This window comes from Colobus angolensis, unplaced genomic scaffold (genome assembly GCF_000951035.1).
Source record: "Colobus angolensis palliatus isolate OR3802 unplaced genomic scaffold, Cang.pa_1.0 Scaffold157, whole genome shotgun sequence".
NCBI classification, from domain to species: domain Eukaryota; kingdom Metazoa; phylum Chordata; class Mammalia; order Primates; family Cercopithecidae; genus Colobus; species Colobus angolensis.
The window spans coordinates 2,031,605-2,040,866 of NW_012114677.1; the positions used below are offsets into that span (position 1 = coordinate 2,031,605).

A 9,262-nucleotide genomic window follows, 5' to 3' on the forward strand; every position below is an offset into this window, starting at 1 on the left:
TCGCAGGCGGTGGCCGGGACACCACGCGGGGTGGGGAGCAGGGCCGAGCGCTCCTGAGGGTGAAGGCGAGTGCGGGTCAGGGGCAGAGGCCGGGATCGCTGGGCTGGGGGCGCGGGGCGGGCACAGACCTGCCTCTTGGGAGAACCTGCAATTGTGGCCAGGACGAAGGGAACGCAGGTGCTAGAGGGTGAGCGCCGGGGCCTCTTCTCCAGACCTCGGAGCACGCCCACCCGCGGGAGGGTCACTGGGAATAAACTCGGGTCCGGTCCCAAAGCCCTGTCAGCCGGGCTTCTTTCCACGGGTGGGAGGCAAGGATATGAGGTCTCGTTTCCCAGTAAATGGACTCCAATGTAAAAGGGCTGATTTAAAGACAAAACTAAGGAAGCAAGTGTGTGGCACAAAACTGGCCACGGAATCAGGCCGGAGGGCGGTTCAGGCAGGTCCCAGTTGCTGGGGCCAAGCAGGGAAGGAGGTGTTGGCAGCCCTGTGTGCGCACTGGCTTGGGGTAGAATATGCTACCCACTCTGGACCCCTGGGCACTCAGCCTTTGGGCCTGACCACAGGGCAGCACCAGCCACTGCCTCAATGCTCAGAGAAACTGAGGCAGAGACACGTGGGAGGGGGGCAGGTCAGACCCCAAGGATCCTATAACGATGACCTCACCTGCTTTCGGCACCCAGCCTAGGTGGGGACTAAAGGGACCTAAGGACCAATGCCTGCAGGAGACCCCTGAAGCCAGGCCCCTGCGGTGTGGCTGAGGCTGTTCCTGAACTATGCTCGCCTGCCTAAAATCTCCCCATGGGTCCCCACAAGCCAACCTCTGGACACCTCCACCACCCTTCCTGAGGGGGGGAAGGGCCACCTCCCACTCGAGGTTTCTCTGAGGCCCCAGGTGACACTGCCCACCCTACCCTGCATGCAGGCATCTGCACCGGGCGCCCACCCCTGCTCCAGCACCCAGGTCCTCCCTGGCTCCTTTAGGGAGACCTTGAGAGAGCAAGCCCAGCCCCCTGGGTCTCCCCAGCTCTCCAACAACCCTTCCGGTGGCTGCACCCAGAGAGGTCCTTAATCTGTCCCAGGGAGGGGCCTGAGGCCCTGCATGACTGCCTTACCCCACCCACTGGCCAACTGCTTCTTACAGCACAGCTCCCAACTGCTGGGCAAACAGCTGCTTCCCAGGGACCACTGGGGCCCAGGTTAGGCTGGGGTGGGAGCGAGGGCTCCGACTCTGGAGGACAGGGCAGGGGGCTTTGAGGAGAAATGAGACTTGGAGAGGGCATCCCAGGTGGAGGCTACGGGGGTAGGAGCCCTGGAGCCTGTTCAGCCCTGCCCGCATCTCACGCTCAGGGGTACGAGCCCTGGAGTGTTCAGCTCTGTCCACATCTCACACTTACGGTGCCTCCTACTCTGTGGCCACCCCAACTACATTCCACTCCCATTTCACCTCCAAATGGGGGGACTGCAGCCCAGTCTTCCCCGGGCCGACCCAGGGCTGTGGGGAACTAGCAGGGCTTGGCAGACGGCTTCCACAAGGAAGTACCTTTGGTGGAGTGAGTGTCCAGGGACTCCTCCCTCTGGGGCTCCGCCCCATCAACATCTGTGTCCATGCTCTGCGGGAATGAAGCCCCAGCACATCAGCTGGTTCTGCGAGACCCTCGGCTTCCATCCCATGTGGACAGGAGAATCAGAGCTTGTGACTTCTGTTCCCAGGACCGAGTCAGGCTGCCCAAGGTGCCAGGGCCGGCTTGGCCTTCCAGCCCCACCTGAGGGACCCACCACAGCCTCCTGGCCTCCCTTGGGATGGGAGAGCACTGAGGCCTGCAGCCCCTTGTCACACTCACCCTCTGGCCACAGGTGCCCAGTGCAGGCTCCCAACCAATACTCACTGTCAAAGTGGCAGGGCCGGGGGAGGGGGACCTGAGGCCCCCAAGGAATTTTTTTTTTTTTTTTTTTGAGACAGAACCGGCCGGGCACGGTGCCTCACACCTTTAATCCCAGCACTTTTGGAGGCCGAGGTGAGTGTATCACGAGATCAGGAGTTCAAGACTAGCCTGACCAACATAGTGAAACCCTATCTCTACTAAAAATACAAAAAAATTCGCTGGGCATGGTGGCGGGTGCCCACAGTTCCAGCTATTCGGGAGGCTGAGACAGGAGAATGGTGTGAACCTGGGAGGTGGAGTTTGCAGTGAGCAGAGATCACACCACTGCACTCCAGCCCGGGCAACAGAACAAGACTCCGCCTCGAAAAGAAAAGAAAAAAGAAAAGGTGAGGAGCGTCTCACTATGTTGACCAGGCTGGTCTTGAACTCCTGGCCTGAAGCAGTCCTCCTGTCTAGGCCTCCCAAAGTGTTGGGATTACAAGAGTGAACCACCGTGCCTGGCCAATAATTCCTTTTTAAAAGGCAGCTCACCCTTATTTTCATGTGTGGGCTTAATTGAAGTTCACTTTCAGAAATCATTTATCTTCACACCAGCCGTATAAAGCAGGCACTGCCGGTCCCAGTCTGTGGTAAAGGGGAGGGCAGAGGAGCCGTGAGGGTGACCAGGCACTGCGGGTCGGCGCTGGGCCTCGGCAGACCAGGACTCCTGCCCCTGGCCAGTCGTGGCATCTTGACCCCCAGCAGCCCGTGCCCTCAGCAGTGAGCACCACACACAGGGCTCACGCGAGCACATACACATCTGCACACACCGGCAGCCTTGCGTTGACCAGGCTGGCTCCTTGCAGGACCAGGAGGGTGTCCACCAACTGGACACGGAGACCAACCCTCCCTCAGCCCCGCCTGGGTTTGAAGGCTGCTGCAGTCAACCCCAGACCCCAGAGCTGAACGGTTGCCTGTGCTCAGCCCCTGAGCCCCTGCCTCCCGCTGGTCCCTAAGCCCTCCAGACAGGGCTGCAGAGCCACAGCTGCAGCCGCTCCTGGGAGGCTGGGAGCTCATCACAGCTGTAACTACTACGAGCCCGATTACAGTTCAACTCCCGGATTCGCCGATCAGGTAACATGGCTGGATAAACCTGTGACTCAGCAATCTGTAAGTAAATAATTCAACCGCTGAGCCCAGTGCACAGACCACTGCCTGCAGGTCGGCGCCAGAGCCACCACCTCCACTCTCCCAGCTGCTCACGGGAGCCAGAGGGCCCTGCGGTCCTCAGTGGTCTTGCCAGCCCCTCGCCACCCCAGGGCCCTCTGCGCCTGTGAGGACTCCCTCAGGTAAGAACCATCCTGGGCCCAGATCTCAGTCGTAGCAGAGGCGGGCGTGGGAGCCGAGGCCAGAAATGCCCTGGACTCGTGATTTCTTAGGGGCACCCTCAGGCTCAAGGCAGGTGGCCCTACTGTACACACCTGGACCCCAGGGGCTTGGGGTGGGCTTCAGGGCATCCAAGGACCCAGTGTGGTGGGGTCTTCCAGGGACGGGGACATAACTCTTGCAATGCTGCCTGAGGGCCAGGACCCCTGCTCTGGGCCCCGGGGATGCTGTGCCCAGCCTGCGTGTGTCAACCTACCAGGCTTGACTCACTCCTCCAACACACCCCCCAGGAGACCGCAGCTCCCACACCCTGGGCCAGGGTGCAAATAGCAGGCTTAGCCCAGGCTGCAGGGTGTCCTGGGCACCTGGTGTCCTGGGAACAAAGTCTTTGTCTAACATTGCTGAGAAGGGTTTTTAAAGCGAAAGTACATTGGAGCCTGCAAACAGGACAGACCCAGGGCCTCACATGGGACCGGTCAGGCCTCTCAGCACCGCCTCCTAACGCCACGGTGCTTTCCGAGGGCAAAGGAAAGGTCAGGTGCCCTTCCGGCTCTGCCGGCCCAGGGTTGCTGTGTGCAGCGGGCTGGGTCCTCTCGGTGCTGCCTCAGGACAGTGTGTCATGGCCGTTCCACAGTGAGCTGGTGCAGCCTGGGAAGGGACGCCTCACATCCCAGAACTGTCTGGGCAGGGGAAACAGATGCCAGTCACCCTCCTCCCCTCCCAGCTGGCCCTTATGGGGCCCTTGTCTAGGCATACTCTCAGAATTCTGTTCCAAGGTCAAGCAGATGGGCTGGGCTTGTGTCTGAACGCTGCTCCCCCAGCAGACTTGGGGTCTTAGCACCCACAAGACTTGGCAGAGACGTAGGAGGCCTCTTCCTGAGACTTCCGCCAGCCCCAGGACCCACAGGGCAGGTTGCGGAGGGGTGGGGAAGGTGTCTCCGAGAGAGGAGGCGATGGTTTGGATGGGGAAGGGAGGGCTCTGGTGTGGGCATGGGGTGGACAGCAGGACCGTTCGCCAGCCTGGGGAGCGGGAGGTGGACGCAGAGCAGCGGGACGCAGGCTTGCCTGCACCTGTGTCCACTGTCTGTGACATTCTGACCCCAGGCATACGTGTGTGTGGCGGCAGCCCAGCCTGTTCCCTCCCCGTTGGGCGGGTGAGCTTCAGGAGGCTACAGGGTGGGTTTCAGGCAGGAAATGCAGAGCCAGTGGGCCAGAGCTGAGTCTGGACAGGGTCCTGCCACGCCGCCCTCAGCACTGCTGGCCTCAGCACACCCCGTGGTATGGGCTTGGTGTCGTAATCCCATCTCACCCCACGATGGGTTCTGGAGCCGCCAGGGCCTGGCGTCCATCCATACCGGGCAGGGGGCTGGGGCCCGCGCTGCCCGGTGAAGGCCCAGCACCAATCCCTGGCGCTGGGTGGGTAAGGGGTCCGCCACAAGCGGCCCACTGCTGCCCGGGACCTTGTCGTTTGGCCCTGGATCCAGGGGCTCCTGTGACCATGCCCTCTTCTCGGCTGCAGGTTGGCCACAGGACCTGACGCTGCAGGATGGACGAGTCCCCTGAGCCTCTGCAGAACAGAGGGCCGGTGCTGGTCCGACGGCAGCGCCCAGCACCCCGGGGTCTGTGTGAGATGCTGAAGGCCAGGCTGTGGCGGAGCTGCTCATGCAGCGTGCTGTCTGCCCGGGCGCTGGTGCAGGACCTGCTCCCCGCCACAAGCTGGCTGCGTCAGTACCGCCCACGAGAGTACCTGGCAGGTGACGTCATGTCCGGGCTGGTCATCGGCATCATCTTGGTGCCTCAGGCCATCGCCTACTCATTGCTGGCCGGGCTGCAGCCCATCTACAGCCTCTATACGTCCTTCTTCGCCAACCTCATCTACTTCCTCATGGGCACTTCACGGCACGTCTCCGTGGGCATCTTCAGCCTACTTTGCCTCATGGTGGGGCAGGTGGTGGACCGAGAGCTCCAGCTGGCTGGCTTTGACCCTTCCCAGGACGGCCTGCAGCCCGGGGCCAACAGCAGCATCCTCAACAGCTCAGCTGCCATGCTGGACTGCGGGCGTGACTGCTACGCCATCCGCATTGCCACCGCCCTCACGCTGATGACCGGGCTTTACCAGGTGAGGAGCTCTGCTTGGGCACAGGGAGGGGCCCAGGGCACCCCCCCTTAGATACTGGCCATCCACGAGGGCAAGGCTGGGGGCAAGCACAGAGTTGGCAGAGGAGGTGCTGGCCCAAGACAGCAAGGCTTGGGCAGAGCTGAGGCGTGCCAGGGCATCCCAGGGTGAGGCACTGATGCAGAGGGGCTGTGGGTGCAGGAGGGGAGGGGCACGGGGAGCCGGCCTGCTGGGCCACGGCCTGGGTGGGGGCCAGCAGGCCAGGTGTGGCTGTGGCTCAGTGGTGCCAGACTGAGGCCATGTGGCCTCCCAGGCCTTCTGTCCTAGGTGGGGTGGGGGATGGCCTCCCCACCCATGAATGTCTCCTGCCTTGGCCTGTCCGCCTTGGCCCCCACTGGCTCCACATCTGCATGGGGGGTTGGGCGCCATGTGTAGGAAGCAGAAGGAAGGGGCTACCTTCTGATGCCAGAGGTCTTAATTCTGAAATAAAATGGGCTTCTGCACGTGAGAAGGTTAGATGTGTCTGTGGCCAACTGCGTGCAGGTGTGACGCCCGTGTGGCTGTCCCAAGTGTCTGCAGGCATGAGCACGCGTGGAGCCAGAACACAGGCCCGTGTGAGGAGTCTGATTTGGAACATATGGTGCTGCAACAGAATTGTCAGGCCCTGTGCCATGACCACCACCCCTCGGGCCACGCCAGGTGCTGGTGAGGGGCACGTGGCTCCTGCCAGGCGCCTGCTGACCTGACTGCACTGCATCCACAGGTCCTCATGGGCGTCCTCCGGCTGGGCTTCGTGTCCGCCTACCTCTCACAGCCACTGCTCGACGGCTTTGCTATGGGGGCCTCCGTGACCATCCTGACCTCGCAGCTCAAGCACCTGCTGGGTGTGCGGATCCCGCGGCACCAGGGGCCCGGCATGGTGGTCCTCACATGGCTAAGCCTGCTGCGTAGCGTTGGGCAGGCCAACGTGTGCGACGTGGTCACCAGCACGGTGTGCCTGGTGGTGCTGCTAGCCGCGAAGGAGCTCTCAGACCGCTACCGACACCGCCTGCGGGTGCCTCTGCCCACAGAGCTGCTGGTCATCGTGGTGGCCACACTCGTGTCCCACTTCGGGCAGCTCCACAGACGCTTTGGCTCCAGCGTGGCCGGCGACATCCCCACGGGTTTCATGCCCCCTCAGGTCCCGGAGCCCAGGCTGATGCAGCGTGTGGCCCTGGATGCTGTGGCCCTGGCCCTCGTGGGCGCGGCCTTCTCCATCTCGCTGGCTGAGATGTTCGCCCGCAGCCATGGCTACTCTGTGCGCGCCAACCAGGAGCTGCTGGCTGTGGGCTGCTGCAACGTGCTACCCGCCTTCCTCCACTGCTTCGCCACCAGCGCCGCCCTGGCCAAGAGCCTGGTGAAGATAGCCACTGGCTGCCGGACACAGCTGTCCAGTGTGGTCAGCGCCACCGTGGTGCTGCTGGTGCTGCTGGCGCTGGCACCGCTGTTCCACGACCTCCAGCGAAGCGTGCTGGCCTGCGTCATCGTGGTCAGCCTGCGGGGGGCCCTGCGCAAGGTGTGGGACCTCCCACGGCTGTGGCAGATGAGCCCGGCCGACGCGCTGGTCTGGGCGGGCACCGCGGCCACCTCCATGCTGGTCAGCACAGAGGCCGGGCTGCTGGCCGGCGTCATCCTCTCGCTGCTCAGCCTGGCCGGCCGCACCCAACGCCCACGCGCCACCCTGCTGGCCCGCATCGGGAACTCGGCCTTCTACGAGGATGCCACAGAGTTCGAGGGCCTCGTCCCCGAGCCTGGCGTGCGGGTGTTCCGCTTCGGGGGGCCGCTGTACTATGCCAACAAGGACTTCTTCCTGCGGTCACTCTACAGCCTCACAGGGCTGGACGCGGGGTGCGTGGCTGCCAGGAGGAAGGAGCGAGGCTCAGAGTGGGAGGTCGGCGAGGGAGGCCCTGCCCAGGGCAAGGACCTGGGCCCGGTTAGCAGCAGGGCTGCGCTGGCGCCTGCGGCGGCCGGATTCCACACAGTGGTCATCGACTGTGCCCCGCTGCTGTTCCTGGACGCAGCCGGCATGACCACGCTGCAGGACCTGCGCCGAGACTACGGGGCCCTGGGCATCAGCCTGCTGCTAGCCTGCTGCAGCCCTACTGTGAGAGATGTTCTGAGCAGAGGAGGCTTCCTCGGGGAGGGCCCTGGGGATGTGGCTGAGGAGGAGCAGCTGTTTCTCAGTGTGCATGACGCCGTGCAGACAGCACGAGCCCGCCACAGGGAGCTGGAGGCCACTGATGCCCACCCGTAGCAGGGCCAGGCCTGTCCAGCAGCCTCTGCTCCCTCCGGGGGTGCCCACAGCAGACATCTGCAAGTCACTGCTGAGACCCTTCCCAGGGAGGAGCCGCCCAAGAGCTGCACTCTTGTGCCACAGCTGCCCTGGGGAAACCGGGGAACCCCGACTGGGGAAGGAGGCCCTCTGATCACACGCAGGACCCAAACACTCAGAAATCAAGCACTTCTGCCTCCAAGACAGGCTGGCCCATAGTGCTGGCTGGGTCTCGATGCTCCACACCCTTGCTGTCCTTGGCTCAGAAGGGATGGGCCTGGCCTGATGCTCAGGGTTGACATCTTATTTGAACAAGGGTCCCCCAACATTATGCAGCCTCCAAGGTGCCAAGAGGACCCCCTATGCCCTGGCCTGCCTAGTGCCCATCCTGCTGGTAGGAGCCAGCGGCTCCGGCCAAGAGCACGAGGGTCTCTGTGTTTCCAGAAAGCCCCACACACCCAAGTGCCCCTCACACCTTGTGCCTCCCTGTCACAGGGTGGCCACCTGCACCAGCATCAGGGCCCAGGGTGCTGTGACCAGTAAGACCTCAGCTCAGTCCTCAGGTGCTGGCCCTGCCCAGCCCAGTCAGCAAACACACACAGGGATGCTCATGGGTGCACGAGGAGCCAGGTGCGGCGCAGCCCACCCTGAGCTTCCAGGGAGACCTGCAGGAAGCCCGCCGTCCCCATGCAGGGACTCCCTCCAGCACACAGCCCTCACCCCAGCACAGCCAGCAGGGACACGGTGCTCCGGCGGAAAGTGGGGAACAAGGGGTCTTCTGAGCAGCCCCCAGCCCTGCCCCTCCCGTCTGTGCCTCTGTAAGGGGCTCTGGGATGCCCAGGCCCCACCTGTCACCCACCTGGTGGTGACAAGCTCCAGCAGCCAGTGGGTCCGGACCTGCTCGATGCCGCGGTGAGGGACGGCGCCCACATAGGCGAGGTTGAGTTGCTGGTCCCAGCTGAGGACGTACTGGTCAGCCTGGCTGTGTGGCAGCGGGGGGCTGGGGACAGCAAAGGGGAGGCTCAGTCCCGAGCCTCAGCATGGCTGGCAGCGCGGCCGACACACACGTTCAAGCCCAGGACTGCCCGGGCGCGGGATTCAGGCGCTGCGCGTGCGCTCAGTGACTAATAAAATGACCCTTAGGGCCAAGGATGTTGGGAGGTCCCATCTTCCTGGGGAACAGGAGCGGCCGTAAGACGAGGGGCCAACGCCAGCCCTGGCCCCGGCCCTGCCAGGCAGGCGGGCTCTCAGCTCTAGGTGGAAGGAATGGGACAGGCAGGCCAGGTCCCGCTGCAGGGGCGTCCCACTCCCGGGAGACTCCTGGTTTACCTCAAAGAGCAGGATCCTGGGCATCGGTCTGGGCTGCAGGGGGCGGCCACTGGGCAAGCTCAGGGCCCAGCCCCAGGCTCACGCCCTGGCACCCACTCAGCTGGAGAGCCCACCCCCAAACACGGCGCGGGGCGGGCCTGGGAGAGCCAGGGCCCCAGAGGAGGGAGCTCCGGTCTCTGAAGCTCTCACAGTGCGCAGTCAGGGGGCGCCCGAGCTCTCCCCGTGCGACCACGGGGTCCCGGAGGCCGCGGGCGGGCG

General features: G+C 63.9%; 2 protein-coding genes across 3 annotated transcripts in view; one reads left to right on the forward strand and one right to left on the reverse strand.

The window, feature by feature from the left end:
* Positions 1 to 9,028, reverse strand: part of IDUA (iduronidase, alpha-L-) — a 25,289-nt gene extending 16,261 nt beyond the window's left edge. The window contains exons 1-2 of the mRNA XM_011936826.1: positions 8,949 to 9,028; positions 8,535 to 8,675 (exon numbers count right to left, since the gene is read on the reverse strand). Coding sequence (XP_011792216.1) covers positions 8,535 to 8,675; positions 8,949 to 9,028 — 221 coding nt within the window. The remainder of the gene's footprint in view (positions 1 to 8,534; positions 8,676 to 8,948) is intronic.
* Positions 3,066 to 8,823, forward strand: SLC26A1 (solute carrier family 26 (anion exchanger), member 1). Of its 2 annotated transcripts, XM_011936793.1 has the most exons (4): positions 3,066 to 3,211; positions 3,568 to 3,781; positions 4,768 to 5,367; positions 6,128 to 8,823. In XM_011936793.1, the coding sequence occupies exons 3-4, from the start codon at positions 4,795 to 4,797 to the stop codon at positions 7,655 to 7,657; spliced, it is 2,103 nt and encodes a 700-aa protein (XP_011792183.1). In that variant the 5' UTR covers positions 3,066 to 3,211; positions 3,568 to 3,781; positions 4,768 to 4,794; the 3' UTR covers positions 7,658 to 8,823. The 2 variants fall into 2 exon arrangements, with proteins under 2 accessions (XP_011792183.1, XP_011792182.1); XM_011936792.1 differs by lacking the exon at positions 3,568 to 3,781.
* Positions 9,029 to 9,262: the final 234 nt, after the last annotated feature.

What these genes read in the sequence shown, in the direction of transcription:
- SLC26A1 (XM_011936793.1), top strand. Translation starts at nt 4,795, where the DNA reads ATGGACGAGTCCCCTGAGCCTCTGCAGAACAGAGGGCCGGTGCTGGTC. An exon ending in TGATGACCGGGCTTTACCAG is followed by an intron (nt 5,368 to 6,127) that starts GTGAGGAGCTCT and finishes CTGCATCCACAG; the next exon opens with GTCCTCATGGGCGTCCTCCG.